Raw genomic sequence first — 16,491 nt, 5'->3', positions numbered from 1 at the left:
ATGAGAAAATCAGAGAAAATGTGATGCAAATCTTGAAAAAGAAAAAGAACTTGAAAAGGGCTTCAATTGATTAGTGAGTATGACAATTTTTAAAGAACTCGAAAGAGAGATAAGAACCTGCCGAGCAAGTGAAGGTAATGAAGGGAGAGACTAATAGAGACTTGAGACTCGAGAGAGATTAGAGAGATTGAGAGAGAAACGTTCATATTCAATGTTCGAAGAGTCATAGGCCCATGCCCATGGATGTGGAGCCGTGGATAGGGATGGAAGAGGTATTCGTGAGGGACTCAGTGTCTCACCGTGAGCTATGAAAGGAAGATGACGACCAGTAGAACTTGAAAGCCAAGATTGAGAGTGAGAGGTCTGAGGTGAGAGTATCACGTGAGACTTAAGAACCAAAAGGTATGAACTCCGAAGAATTGAGTGGGCGGTAGGACGAGGGAAGAAACTCTTCAAGTCAAATTGAAAGACTACAGACCTGTAAAAAGGTTAAGTAGCGTTGATTAACTAGTTCCAAATAAAACCATTTAATAGTTAACAAGTGTTGTTAACCATTTAATTTTATTTTGAAAATCAATTTCCAATTGTCAATCAGATAAGTCTTCATCGTAGTGAGAGAGTTATGAGATAACTTAACATTTACAAAGGCATACTTAAAGTCTATATTGTCATATTAGATGATAAGATGAAGACTTATAAATCTCAAAAGTAGTGTGAGAGTTATGAGATGACTCAACCTTTGGTATGGCTCATTAGAAGTCAAAGTTTTCATAATAGACGATAAGAATTGAAGGAGGTTGACAAAAAGAAATTCTATTTAAGTTAGAAAAATTTGAGATAAAGCAATGTACTTAATCTCAGCCAGTTTTTGTAGATTTTCATTGATGGGGTCAAACCCAAAGGATGTGAATGGATCTATAAAAAGAAGATTTGAAACTGTATAACTTGGAGATATAGATTTTCAAAGTAGACTCTTGGCGTAAAGTGAAACCCAACGCTAGCATAATGGGTGAAAATGGGCTATATGAGTCAATTTTCTCGTTAGATAATTTAATAGAGTTTTTGTGCATTATTTGGTTCATTGTTGCATAGGAGATGTGTAAAAATGAATAAATTCTTTTATGAAAAAGAAGTTCAATGCATCTACACAAATTCGAGCAAATTTTCAAAGATTGAAATTACAAAAGGTTTGGAAAACTGTGATGTTCATTTGAGAAATAAATTTCACTATTAGGATCTTTGAGAATAAGAGTTTGATATAGTATCATATCCCATGACTATGATCGATGACATTATTCTTATATAGACAAGAAATGAAAAGTGGGTATTTATCTGTTTTATATTGATATTTACTCATTATGAATGAAGTAAAAAAGAGTATGAAAGTTTGGCTATTTAATCAATTTCAAATAGTTGATTTGAAATGATTTTGTATATTAAAGGTTCATATAGAGATGTTAAATTTGTCTCGTGCATCTTACATTTACAAAGTTGTTGTTTAATCTTTGATGCAATAACTTCAGGTAGAATGGTTGTGTACCATTCTACAATGAAGTTGATATGTCTAAGGGAAAAGTTTCCTAAGACATCTCAAGTGTTGAGAGCATGTAAATCTTACATGTGACTTAATTAACATTTAATATACAATTGGTTAATTATATTGGTTAAGTCAATGGTATGACCATTGAGTTTGAAAATTCAAACTTATGAATAATGAGACATTGGTATAAAAAGTTTAAGATTTGATCTTTGACAAGATACACTCTTTCATACATGATTTAAAGAAATCAATGTTCTATCCTAAGTGGCGTGATTTAGACTACAATGTAACATTTTTGCTTGTGAAGCAATAATTTACATAGTCATCCTTAAATATTTGAAAGTTGTTTCAAATATAAATTAGTCTATCCATTTTATAAGATAATGTAGTGCAAAAACTAAGTTTGAGAATATACGTACACAAGTTGTAGGAATAAAAACAAAATAAGAGAAACATCATGGTGGTGACTATATGGTTCTTGTTGGCATAACAATTTGGATTATATAAAAGGTTTCTCTAGGCTAAAGTGTGAGAGGATATCCTAGAATGTCTAGGACTATGAGACATGTTTCTAGTATTGGGTTTTATGTCCTAAAACTCACAGTTTGTAAAATGATAAACATTTTCTATTATCAATATACTTGTTATTGATCTCATAAATTGTATGAAAGTCTAAATCCAATAAACTAAGACCTATGACTATTATATGAGTACTTCAACTTTATGTGGAGACATAAGAGTGTATCAGATTCGAGTAAATAGTCAAAATGATCTATGGTACATGAACGAGGTTGGGTACCTTATTCTGGTAACACCATTGGATGCGACCTACTCTGTAGTTGTTACAAAGAGTTGTAAAGTGTTACATACGATGTGATCCTAATTCGTACATGTTATGACATGAGAAGTGGGGAGTCCTATGCAATGAGTTTGCATAAGATCCGGACCAAGAAATAAGTCACTTTTACTTTATAACGTTGTTTACTGTTTAAGACTGACTATTTCACCTAGATAACCTAGGTAACTCGATTTTATTCCTGAGCTAACTATGAAATTCTTTTATTCGGGATTGCTCTTAGATTAGCATAGTTGAGGGTTGGATCAACAGCACCAGCTCAATAAGACTCCCATTTCAAGGGTAAGATCGGATAGATAGCTGGGGACATATGGTGCAAGACGGAGTTCATACTTACCTGATTTAGGGATAGGAGAAGGTTGTTCTCTCAATTATTGAATCCAGGTCTTGAACAAGGGACCCTACCCTCTCACTGGGTTGAGAGAGTTTGGTTTGGTGATTGGATCATAAACTAGTTGTTCATTAGAGGATCAGTAGGGACTTGAGGAATAAGACGTAATCTCGGGGGTAAAACAGATATTTGACCCAGCCGTTATTACGAACAACCTGTGAAGGGTCGACTTGCTGATTATGGTTAAATCGTGTGGACATAATATATCTATAGTGAGGGGAGTGCAACTATGGACTTTAGTGGAATGACCCATTAGTTAACGAATGGAGATTAATCTGGTCTAATGAGTTTAGCCAATTAATCTCGTATCGTTGGAGCCCATGATTTGTAGGACCGCGATGTCCCCCTACTAGCTCGTAACGGACTAGCACTAGAATAACATGATAAGTTAATTTGAAATGTTCAAATTAGAATTAAGGGAATTAGTAATTATATGAGATATAATTATGTTTAATTCTAGAATTAAACAGTATAGGAGAATTTATATATTTAAATATGATTTAAATATATAAAGATTGATATGTGTTAAAATTAATTTAATATTTGATTTTAAATTAATTAAGTTTAATTAATTTTTCATTTTTAAAATCAAATAGATTTTTTAAATCAAAATTTGATTTTTAGATAAAATTGAAAAAGAAAACAAAAACATATTTAAATGAAAAAATGGATTTTTCCATTATCCATCACTTAACTAGCTCACTCATGTTGATATGCAATATAATGAAGAAATTGGAGTGAAAATCAGGCATGCAATCAAAAGATTTTTTAGAGAAAAATTGGTTTGAAGAAAGGTTCTTAAACCTTGTTGCAGCAGTGAACTTTTTTCCTTCTTCCCTTGATTCAAGCTTATTTTGAGTCCCACAACTCAATCTAGAGCACCAAAAGAATAGTGGGAAAGATCTTGAGGTGGTCTACAACAAGATATGGAGAAGATTGTAGCTGGAGAAGAAGCTTTGAAGAAGTTCTACAAGAGGTATGTTTTGAAACCCATTTTTCTGCAGAAGCATGCTTTATATTATGCCAAAATTAGTGAATTTGAATGCTTAGATGATCCTCGTGCTTCCGCTTCAATTGATATAATCCTACATCTAGTGCATTAGAACAAGTGGGAGAGCATGTTGGGTATATAGTATGCCCTAGGATACATGTTTCACCAGCTTGTGTCTCACCGACTTTAGTGTAAGTGGAAGATTGTTGGGTTGTATGTCTTAAAGCCACATAGTTATATATTATTTGAAATAATAGTTGATTATTTTATATATGCAATAATCCATTAAAGAAAGATCCAAAATTATTTAATGTAACTTAAGCATGTATATGGTTGACATACAAGAGGATCATATTTAAGTAATAACCTAAATGGCCTGTAATATATAGATAAAGATGGGTGTCTTATCTTGGTAACACTATGAATACGACCCACTTTATAATTATTATAATAGGTATAAAGTGTTACAAACAATTTGATTCTAATCGTCTGGAGACATATGAGTGGAGATATCATATGCAAAAAGTTTGTATAAAACCGGACCACAAAATGATTAGTCTCTCTTTATAATACCGTTGATTGAAGAGATTAATATTTCATAGGATGACCATAGTTAACTTGATCTAGATCCTAAGTGAGTTGTGAACTCCTGTCTATGAGGATGATCCTTTGATCTGTATGGGTGAGAGTGGCCAGATTCGTCGACCCTATAAGCCTACCATTTTGAGGATTTTTTCAAGTAGAGAGATGGGAACACAACTACACGAGATGAAATTCGCTCATTTTCGTTTTTAGAGAAAGTAGATGAATTGCTTCCTTAATAGTTGAATATGGGTCTTGAACAATGAGGTCACGCCATCTCAGTGGCCTGAGAGGGATTAGTTTATAATTGGACTATAAACTATCAGTTCATTAAAGGGATTAGTGGTATTTAAGAAGTTAGATTTAACTACAGGGGTAAAACGGTGACTTGACCAACTGTAGTTATGAGCAATTTATGAAATGTTGATTTACTGTTAATTGGTTATATCCATGGAGACACAAATATATCTACAGTGTTAAAAGTGCATTTGTAGGTCCTTAATGGAATGACATGTAGTTAATGAATGTAGATTTCTTTAATTAAATATTAATTAATTAATCTTATATCATTGAAGCTTCTAATTTGTAGGTTCATTAGGTCTCCTTACTAGCTCATTAAGGATTAAAACAAGGGGAATTTTTTTTTTTTTTTTTTTTTTTTTTTGTAATTCACTTAAATTATTCAAATCATTAAAAGGATATAGAGATGTGATTTATATTAATATGATTGATATAAAATATAATGTATATTGTGTTGGATTACAGAAACATGCAGCGAAAGAAAACAAGATCATTAAGCATTCTAATTCCTTAATTTTGACATCAAAATAAGCATGTTCATGGGTATTAAGAGAGTTTCAACACATATCTTTGAAGATCATCTTCAAACATGAATTTGATCTGCAATCTTCTCCAATCGAAGTCATGGACCACCAAGAGATCTTCTCTACTATTCTCGATCTTGAATTTGAATGGTGGAACTCACAATTGAGTTGAATTTGTGAAGGAATTGGAGTGGGTTTTCAAGTGAAGAAGAATACCTGTTGTAAAAAAAAATTTCTAGTAGCCTTCCACCCTCGATTTCATAAATTGAAATGATTTTTATTTTTTTCTACATGCAGGCATTGAAGAGCAGCCCCAGTGACACTTCAATTGCATGAAGTTAATGGGTAAGGTGTGTTAATTTAGGAGAAACACCTTCTTACTTCACCAAAATGTGGAAAAGTCCACTACCAAGTTTCAAAATTCCAATTTTCATTTTCAATCTTTAATTTTAATTAATTCAAAACTAATTAAAATCAAAACTAATATTTCAATTACTGAAGTTGAAATAAAAATAAAAATTAATTTTGATTTTAATTAATTAAAAAAATTTAATTAATTAATTAGAAATTTAATATCAAATATTAAATTAATCACATACCTAATTTTAAACATGAATCCTACTCATGTAATTAGTATTTAAATCAATATTTAAATATTATAAACTCTCCAATTTCGTTTAATTTTGATAAATTAAACGTTAATTAGTTATATCAAATATAATTATACAAACCCTAATTTGAATTAGAACTATTCAAATTCAAACCCTAAATTCAATTTGAACACTTCAAATTGATATAATTCCAAATTCACTTAATTTAGTAATTCAAGATGTTTATGTTTTACGAGCTAGTAGAGGGACTTTATGGGTCTACAGATCATGAGCTCAAACGATTTGATATTAATCGGCTAAAATTCTTTAGACCGAATTAATCAATATTCGTTAACTATCAAGTCACACCACTATAGCTTGATACTTGTACTCTTCTCACTATAGATATATTTGTGTCAACTTGATTTAACCATAATCAGTAAGTCAACCCTTCACAGGTTGTTTGTAATAATGGCTGGGTCAAATGTTGTTTTATCCTCGAAAGTATGTCTTGCTCTTTAAGTTCCACTAATCCTTTAATGAATAATTGGTTTGTGATCCAATCACTAAACTGAATCCCTCTTGGGTCAATGAGAGGGTAGGGTTCCTTGTTCAAGACCTGGATTCAGCACTTAATAACATTTTTTTATCCCTAAATCAAGTAGGCATGAATTCCATCTTGCACCCTATGTCTCCAACTATTTACTTAGTCTTACCCCTAAAACGGGAGGCTTATTGAGCCGGCGCTGTTGAGCCAACCCTCACCTATGCAAATCTAAGGATAATCCTGAATAAATAGAAGTTCATAGTTAACTCAGGATTAAGATCGAGTTACATATGTCATCTAAGCAAAATAGTTAGTCTTAAACAGTAAACAATGTTATAAAGTAAGAGTGACTTATTTCTTGGTCCAATCTTATGCAAACTCATTGTATTATACTATAGATCATTTTGACTATTTACTCGAACCCGATCCACTTTTATGTTTCCACATAAAGTTCAAGTCTTCATATAATAGTCATGGATCTTAGTTTATTGGATTTAGTATTTACAAGTACAATTTACAAATTTAATAACATATTTATTAAATAAATGTTGAATAATATCTTTATTGATAATAGAAAATGTCTAACTCTACAAACTGTGGGTTTTAGGACATACAACCTAACATATTGATACATTACATAGTTAATTATAGATATGATTTATAATTAATATTGTATATGTGAGAGATAAATATTTCAATATGGTTCAAACTAATATAATGTATATTGATTATAAATATGATTTATAATCAATACTATGTAATATATTTGAGAAATATATTTGAATAAGATTCAAATATTAGTTATATGAATGTGATTCATATAGATTCTATAAGTTATGATATGAATGAAATTCATATTAAAACTATAAGGTACACGAGAGATATATTTTGAATAAAATTCAAATATCACATTAACATGAATAAGATTCATAGTAAAACTATAGGCTAAAATTAATATGAATGAGATTCATATTAAAACTAGGTTTTAATAGTTTTAAAATTAATATGAATGAGATTCATACTAAAACCATAGGATATGTGAAATGTTATTTTAGTATGATTCAAATTAAACTAAATATATTATATTTAGTTTTAATTAAATAATAATTAATTAATTAATGTTATTTACCACATAATAAATTAGATTTAATACATGCGTTCACCACTTCTGCTAAGGAACTCGATTCCTTCAATCTGGCCATTAGATAAATTATCATTAGAAGGGATTAGGTTTACCTTTGTGAGATTTTCATTACCTTCTTGAATCAAAGTGTCTTGCCCTCTTGCCTCTTCATCCACACGAATGTGAGTAATTAATACTTTCAAAAAGATTTCCTTTTGTTTATGATACATATTTTTCTGAAAAGTCTCTCCATGATGGTGGAAGTTTATCAATTATGTCAACAACGATGAGAATATCTCTAAATTTAATTCATTTAGGTGTTACTTCAGCCACTATCATATGAAAGTCTCGTGCTTGCTTTGCTACAGATTTTCTATCCACCATTTGAAAGCAACAAAAGTGACTTGCAACATATTTTTTTGTACTCGCTTCTTCAGTATCATATTTATTTTGCAAAGATTTACATATTTTCTTGGTAGACTTGAAAGTAGTATCATAATAGTCATAAAGTGATCAGCAATACACTTTAAAATACAATACTGACAGTTGTACTAATCTTTCTCGTACTTGTCAATTTTATTTTGGTGTATCATGAACTCTTCAAGGTTCATGCTTTCAGTATTAGTCTTCTTTGGATTCTCTTATGCGAGGACATATGCTACTTTGAGAAGATTAAGGTAGAACAACACTTTCCCTTTCCATCTTTTAAAGTATGTTCCCCTAAATCGAAATAACTTGTTGAGATCTTTGACATTCTCATTTGGTTTCTCAATGGCAGACTTCATCTTTGGATCTCTTAAAAATTGACGAGGGAATTACAAATAACAGAAGAAAGTGGAGTAAATATTGAGGAAGGAGACACGCAAACAATTAAGTTGAGGCATGTATATCTCACTCTCTTTAAGGAGATTCAAATCCTTTGCGGTGTGTATTGAATTTATTTATATCAACCACTGGTGTAATAGACATTTTTTGACATGTCCCCTCTAGGATACAACAAACCAACTAAAACATTGTATAGCTCAAACTACTAAAAGATTGAGCTCAAAACTCCACAATTAAAATACCCTAATTACTCTTGAAAGAGCTATTGAGAGAAAGTACGAGAGAAAGATATATTGAATATTGGTTGGTGTATTGTGCTTTGATTTGAGAGAATGAAACACTAGATATTTATGCTAAATTTTAAATCTAGATAATTAATATATATCTAATGAATATTATTTTACATTTCTCGAATAACCACAAAAAATATGTTTTTTTCTAATTTATTAATAAAACCTCTTTTAGCTTTTAATTTTCTCATGTATAACTTAAAATTCATTAAAAATATTAAAAATGTAACAATGCACCGTTAACAAATCCATCAAAATTTGTGAAGTTCGATTTTCAATCTCGAATTCTAGTTATAGTTGATATGCGATTTCATCAATCAATTTCTCTCTCCCTTTCCATCCCACTCTAGCTCATGCTTGATCTCCCTCTCACTCAGGCTTGATCTCACTGTCGCTCAAGCTTGTTTTGTGGCCAAAACCAAACACACTAGGTACTTCTCGCTTTGGTTTAAGATTGTAGATCGAGATTATTGTTAGTTTTTTGGGAGATTATTGTTAGTTTTTTGGGCTTCTAATATCACATTTGAGTTCTATTTTATCCATTAATTTTCTCTCTCTCTCAATCCCATTCTTGCTCATGCTTGATCGAACTCTTGCTCTCGTTCCAACTTTGGCTCTATGGCCAAAATCATGCATGCAAGATATTTCTTACTCTAGTTTAAAACTTTATATAATTAAAAATTTTGTTTAAAAATACACATACAATCATCTAAAAAAAAAATCTTACAAATATTCCTACTATTTTGAAAAAATAAATCTCCAACCAAGTTAAATTTTGAATTAGATTAACGAAATTTAACATAATTACTATTCATCTTTTTCTTAAATCCTAGATTTTTTTGTTTAGGTGTCAAATTTTGTTAAATATAAAATTTTAATTATTAAATAAAATATAAATGAACAATTAAAATATAAATAGGGTGCCATAAAATCAATTAAAAATACAAAAGTGCATTATGACAGTGACAATCATTTCGGGTATGTTTGGAGCAAAGACTATTCTAATACTACAATAACCACCTTTTGCTATCATTTATACTATTTTGTATTCTCCAATTAGCTATCGTCAACATTATTTCAAAATCCTCATTTGCTATAGTATTTACTATTTGCTACAGTTTTTAATTTTTTTTTTATTATTTGTTATAGTGTTTACTATTTCATTCTCAAACTAAAATAGTTTACGTCTCAAACATATACTATTACAACACAAACTAAAATAATCTATATCCCAAATACAAATTATTATAACCAACGATATAATAACCCATGACTATAATAACAAACTCTTCATCCTAAACGCGCCCTTAAATTTCATTCAAAAAGTAAACAGCACCAATGTGTTTTTTAACTCATTCTCATTACATATTAATAAATACCATCAATGATAATCGGATTACCATTATAACTCGTTCCTCATTCTCTTTACAATGCAATTCAATTACGATGACAACCTAAAATCTCAAACGGGTACGTAAACGCAATCTAAATTCAAACTTTCTTCTAAATTATAGGGTCAAATCTGTAATTTAATACAAAATAAGCTATTCTTCCCATCGAACGTATCCAAATCGAGTCAATGGGCCGAAGAATCGTTTTAAGTTTTAACGGGCTCGTCTCTCCCAACATCTCACGACTCTAGCGAAGCAGCGGGTAGCTTCTCTCTCTCTCCTCCTCACTCTGAGCCTGAATCGAGCTCCATTGTTAGGCCCTAAAATTCATCTCTCTCTCTCTCTCCGAAAATGCTAGCTCGCCTGGCTGCCAATCGTCTTGCCGGAATCCGGCAAAGTTTCCGTCAGGTTTTATCTCACTCTCTCTTTCACTTTCTTTCATCCCCTAATTCCCTTATCTAATTTGAGTTTTTGTATGCTACAGACTTCGCGATGCTTCTCAACTGCCTTCAACTATGTGAGTCCACGGCTGTTATGCATCTAATTTCGTTATCTCTCTTTTGTGTTGCGTGAATTGAATGAAAGCCATAATTTTCTTGTTGAGCTCATGGATTCGAATTTTAACGTGTTGCAGCATGTTGATTCGCCGGATAACAATCCCGATCTTCCCTGGGAATTCTCCGAGGCAAACAAGAAAAAGGTTGGTGTTTTGAATGCTCTCGGAATTTTGGGATTTATGGCGTTTTTGTTCCGGCCGGGAATGCTTTAATCTTTATTTATGTACGAAATCTGGATGCGTACTAGATCGATATTGTTCTGCATTTTACTTGTTTTATGACACTTTCTTTAAAAAAATGATTATTCTGCTAATTTGATCGAACGACTCGGAAGGACGGACGAGACTCACTACGATTTGTTATTTATAGTTGTCTTTCTTCGAACCGATCAACTTATGGCACATCATCTCATCTCAATTAAAGAGGAAAGGAGCACTGTAAGTAAGAGACCAATGTATATGACTAGAATGATGCAATGGATACCAACGCACATCTTTCTGTGGTTTTTGATGGTTAGAATGTAGCCCGGGAGGATTTAACCAAAATAATACTCAATATACATGATGCGGCAACATAATTGATAGATTGTTTGAAAGTCTGTTCCTCCCGCTCATACATGAAATCACAATATCATCGTAAGTCCAGCATTTGGTAACTACATTGTATTAATCAAATGTTGTGCTTTTAGAAACTTTATTCTCACAAATATGTGATGAATTCGTCACTATGTAATGGGTGGAAGCTTAAATATCCTTTTGGTTGTAGAGGTAGATTTTCTGGTGGGCTTTTTAATGTCATACTTGGTTTTACAACCATTCATACTTATGTTCGCTTAATATTTATTATTATTTTAAAATAGTTTATGGCTTAATATTGTTGTTGCCAACAGGAATAGATGTTTGCTCCTTGTAATTTCATATCATCAATAAAATATTTCTTATCAAAGGGGTTTAGTTGATCTTATTCGTGTGCAGATTGCAGAGATATTATCCCACTACCCCTCCAACTATAAACAATCTGCAGTCATTCCTTTGTTAGATCTTGCACAACAGCAGCATGGAGGATGGCTTCCTGTTTCTGCAATGAACGCAGTATGTTGGCCTATGCTTTGCAGTTGCTTTTTAATTTGATGTTGTGTCAGTAATTTGAAGCATTCTAAAAAATGTTGAATATTTTATGTACAGAAAACAACATACTTCAACCATTTGTGATGATCCCTCCAAACAAATGAAATTTTTTTATTCAGAATCTGATGTGAATATTTCTACCATCATTCCACATACACTGCATTTGATCCCTCATAGTTGATTTGCTAAAGCCTTTGCCTCTCTACATGGTTTTGTGTGCTTTATTCATTTATTATTTCCTTTGGGGTCGGGGAAGTAGACATGACTTGCTTGATGTGGTCCACCAATAGTTTAGTTGTGCATAACATCCAAACAAAAGCTATCTTGAATATTGCTCCCAATATCAAGGAACCTTTTGTCCCCCCAGCTTCTGTTTACCTTCTGTTGAAATAACAACTAGCTTTTAGGCCAGGGATATAAAGGCATCTCAATTAATAATTATGAATTAGCAAAAGAGATCCCTGAGCTTGGCTAAATTGAACTATTTTCCCAACTTTGGTACTTGTTAAAAATATTTGATCTCAATTATGCACACAACCATGACCCCAAAATGATTTCCTTAAATACAATAACCTAAAACAAGAGCACCCTTCGGAACAAAACAAATGCATGCTCTTCATATTTTTAAACAAGACGTTTGCTGCTTTTTCTATATTTAAAATTTTCAAGTATAGCTATTTACAATTAATTGGCATTCCATTCTCTGAGAGATTTGTGAAACCCCTTTAATTCTATTAGTTCTTAACCACAAAGGTATGCCCTTTCTAAATTGCCAATGATATTATTATTAATTTTTCACTATGAGTTAGGATATAACTCTGAACCATAGGTTGGTTGGAAGTTGATTGTCTTAATAGAAAATTACTTAAGCCTTTGAATATGATGGATGTTATGTCAATATTTCGTTGAAAAGGTACTTTTATGATTGACTCAGGTAGCTAAGGTTGTAGAGGTTGCTCCCATCCGCGTATATGAAGTTGCAACATTTTATTCAATGTTCAATCGAGCTAAGGTGAGAGAATTAAATAAGTCCTGGATTTCTGGTGTATATATATTTAAAAATTGTGTGGTTATCAGCTAACCTGCTGAACTTCATTAATTGATTTTCAGGTGGGGAAGTACCACTTGTTAGTTTGTGGTACTACTCCATGTATGATTCGTGGCTCTCGGGAAATAGAAGATGCTTTACTAAAGCACTTGGGAGTCAAGCGCAATGGTGAGTGTTATGTAGCAGTTTGCTCATGAAATGATGGGCATTGTAGAATTCATAATTATTGCAAGCGATTGGAAGTCTAGAGTTAAACTTACTCAACTTATTGCTGTTCAGCTGGTACATATATGTTCAAAATATTTGATCTCATATGAACAACAATCTAAATTTATATAATATAGCTTTTATAATAATAATCATAACTATATTGTCAAATCTATCTACTTTTTCTTATTTTACAATTTACTCATTAGAACCTTGAAGGTATATAGATCTGAAGATAAGCCCATAATCTTTTTAATGTGCAGAAGTAACAAAGGATGGTCTGTTCTCTGTTGGAGAAATGGAATGCATGGTGAGATTTCTTTCCTTTTCTCTCATTCTATTTCTTTGGCATCTACCTTGACCTTCTTATACATTTTATTTAATACAAAAAAAACCCTCAAGAGGAGGAGACAAATTACAAAGGGGCTTCTGCAGAGAATGAAACATAGTGGCCCAACCAAGTTGGGCACCTTCCTCGACACTCTGTCCAAAGTTTTAACTCTTTTGTGGAGAACCTGGCACATAAAAAACTTAACCAACTTTAAAATTTCACCTTGTACATTGAGGTAAAGACAACCACCTGAGGTAGAAGGGTTTACCAAACAAAAAAGTGGATTTACATGTAAAACCTCTGGACGATCTAGGCTCCAAATACAAGCATCCCTTCTCTCCATAGAGTGCAACAGAACTCCTCAAGCATAAAAAAGAAGAGTGATGTCTGTCGTTTTTCTATTAGACAAAGTAGGACGGAATCCCAATAGACGGGACGGAGCTTCATAGTATGAGACAGAGCAGTAGCTACCGAACAATTCTTCATTTTAGACAGATAGCTGATATAAACGAGAAAACATAAAGCAAGGTGGTCTTTCCCCCAACCACTTATCCTCCTAGAAAAAAAAAAAGTATACCTCCTATCCTCACCAAACAATGGACGAAAATAGGAAAGAAAGGAAGCTCCTCGACAAGACCTTTCCAAGGGTTTTTTTAGAAGTGCTTTTGACCCCTCAAGATCCACTGGGAAGGGAACAATCCATATTTGCTCACTGTGATCTTATGCCATAAAGTATTAGGAACATGATGAAAATGTCAGTCATTTAGCCAAAAGGGCCTTGCTTTGGGTTCTCAAATTGCCTATATCTAAACCCCCAAGGACCTTCGTTACCACCCCCAACTAGACTAAGCGTGACTCTTTCCCCTCCTCAACTCCTCCTCAACTCCTCACCAAATGAAATCCTTCATAAGTTTCTTCAAGGTTTTACTTACTGACATAGGGATCCTAAAACAGGATTAAAAAGTAGATTGGGATCCCACTTAAAATAGATTGAATGGTAGTAAAGCATGCCATCTTTTGAGAAAAAGCTGTTCTTCCTTGACGAGACCCTCTTTATGGATCTTACTCACAATGGGATCCCAAAACAGAAGATTTCTAGGATCTCGACATAAATGAGACCTAATTACTTACAAATACTTATGTCAGGAGGACCGTGGACCAGGGATGGACCAGTTAGTACTTCTGCCTGATTTTTCTTTTGGTTTCTGTTCATCTTTTGGCTGTTTGTTATATGGTATTTATGTTCGGCCATTATGTTAGTGGGCCTTAGTTTATCATGTATTTAGCCTAGTTGGAGCGGGAGAGGAGACGGGCATTATTTTGTGTAGAACTCATTTCTTGGGGGAGAGTTCGGCTTTCTTGAATGGGCTGTTGAAATTGCAATTGATATTTTGGCTCCAATGCATTTTCATTTCTGTGAAACTTGGTGTTTTTAAGGAGATACCTCACAGTGAACTCTTTTTGCTTATTTAATAGCTTGGTTTAATGGAGTGTAGCAGTTTCTCATTCCTGGCCCTGCTCTTCGTTTCTCTCGTTTAGTTCTCTCATTTGGATGAAAAACGAGATGTTGGTTTCCCAAACTGCTTCTGAATTTATTAATCATCATCCTCATGTCACGTTTACTTCAAATTCTCCACTAATGCTGGTCAAATTGTTTAGATAAATTCCCCCATTTCTTCACTATATTCTCTGACATACTGATACCAACTCTAACTCGTTGAGTTACGTAAGCAAGTTATGACCTGATATCTGCTTATTTTCTGCAGGGATGCTGTGTTAACGCTCCAATGATCACAGTTGCCGATTACTCTAATGGATCTGAAGGATACACATACAATTACTATGTGGGTGCAGCGTAATATTTTCATTCAACCAAGCAAAATAGACTCTTTGTGCTCAAATCACAAGTATTTTCTTGAGTTCACGTGTAATTTTTCCATTTTCAGGAAGATGTCACTCCGAAACGGGTCGTCGAGATAGTAGAGATGTTGAGAAGAGGGGAGAAACCGCCGGTGAGAAACTAACTGGCTTGCAGATGTCGAGTTCCCAGATTTCTTTGTAATTTTCTCCACGATGCTGGTTTATGATCTAAAATGTAACATCTCTGTTCCATATTTCAGCATGGCACACAAAACCCAGGACGCATTCGGTGTGGACCTGAAGGAGGAAACACGACCTTACTAAGCGACCCAAAACCACCTCCATGCCGGGACCTTGACGCTTGTTGAAAAACCTCCATTTACTTCCTCCAATAATGCAAATCTGGGATGTAATCAATCAAGCTGCCGTAGATTGTTGGTTTGATTATTATTTAATTTGTCAAAACCTCATCCACCTCCCAGAAAAAGGAAAAAAAGATATTTTCATTTTACTACCGGAATGGATTCTGGTGGATTTTTCAATAACGCTCAATGTCTTCTTGTTCAGTTGTTCTGTTGTAAGCTATGCATGCTTCGTTTTTTAACTTTTGTATAAGCTACGGACAGAATTCAGTAATGGCCTCAACATTCATCTATTTTCCTCTTTTTTTATTTTTTATTTTTTAATAATTTCATCTTTATATTATATTTCATGTTCTTAGATTTTGTGTGAAAAATCATTTTACTTTTGCCGATCTGATAGTTTTGTTTCTATTTTCGGGACTTCTTATGCCAAAATCACTAGTCTAAATTATAACGGTACGAAGTAATTCAAGATATCGACTAAAATTTTGATGTTTCATGAAATATTGATGTTGATATTCCTAGAAAAGTTGTGAAAACAAAAAGTCCAAGAAGAATATTTAATTTAATTAATAAATATTTTTAAGTTTCTTCAAAAAAAAATTAAAATACGTTTAGTTTTTATGTGTTATGTTTTTTTTAATGATATAATCAAAATATTGACGAATTTTTGATACCCAATGAGTAGATCAAAATTCTAAGTTTTTTTTTATTCACTTTTGATGTTTCATGAAATGAGAAAATTTCTAATATTAGGGTTATAAATTTTTTTATACCATCTTCATTCATTATTTACTATAAAAGTACTTAAAATTTATGTTGATCGCTACAAAAGTAGCACATAATGGTTCCTAAAATAAATGAATAAATAAAAACAAACAAAAGTTCGAGAGTATTTAATTGAATAAATTAATATTTTTATGTTTTATTAAGGAAGTTAAAATATTTATTATTTATATCCAATTCACTGTTTTTTTTATCCTTTTATTTTAGAATATAATAAAAATATTGTTCGCCCTTCTTGATCCCAGGTATGTCAAGTAGAGATT

The 16,491-nt window shown here is 32.5% G+C and overlaps 1 protein-coding gene across 1 annotated transcript; it reads left to right on the top strand.

Annotated features, from left to right (window-relative positions):
- Positions 1–10,117: 10,117 nt before the first annotated feature.
- Positions 10,118–15,735, top strand: LOC120070363 (NADH-ubiquinone oxidoreductase 24 kDa subunit). The gene is made up of 10 exons (XM_039022303.2): positions 10,118–10,358; positions 10,435–10,467; positions 10,585–10,650; positions 11,482–11,598; positions 12,569–12,646; positions 12,745–12,850; positions 13,153–13,199; positions 14,987–15,064; positions 15,167–15,232; positions 15,341–15,735. The coding sequence occupies exons 1-10, from the start codon at positions 10,302–10,304 to the stop codon at positions 15,446–15,448; spliced, it is 756 nt and encodes a 251-aa protein (XP_038878231.1). The 5' UTR covers positions 10,118–10,301; the 3' UTR covers positions 15,449–15,735.
- Positions 15,736–16,491: the final 756 nt, after the last annotated feature.

This window comes from Benincasa hispida, chromosome 1, assembly GCF_027475165.1.
Source record: "Benincasa hispida cultivar pf3 chromosome 1, pf3_genome.v1.1, whole genome shotgun sequence".
Taxonomy (NCBI): Eukaryota; Viridiplantae; Streptophyta; class Magnoliopsida; order Cucurbitales; family Cucurbitaceae; genus Benincasa; species Benincasa hispida.
Note: the sequence above shows the minus strand (reverse complement) of the source record. Positions and strands in the feature narration are given on the sequence as shown.

Excerpts from the sequence above, each read along its gene's own strand:
- LOC120070363 (XM_039022303.2), top strand. The coding sequence starts at position 10,302 with ATGCTAGCTCGCCTGGCTGCCAATCGTCTTGCCGGAATCCGGCAAAGT. Across the intron at positions 10,359-10,434 it reads TCCGGCAAAGTTTCCGTCAG|ACTTCGCGATGCTTCTCAAC; the intron begins GTTTTATCTCAC and ends TGTATGCTACAG. Across the intron at positions 10,651-11,481 it reads CCGAGGCAAACAAGAAAAAG|ATTGCAGAGATATTATCCCA; the intron begins GTTGGTGTTTTG and ends ATTCGTGTGCAG.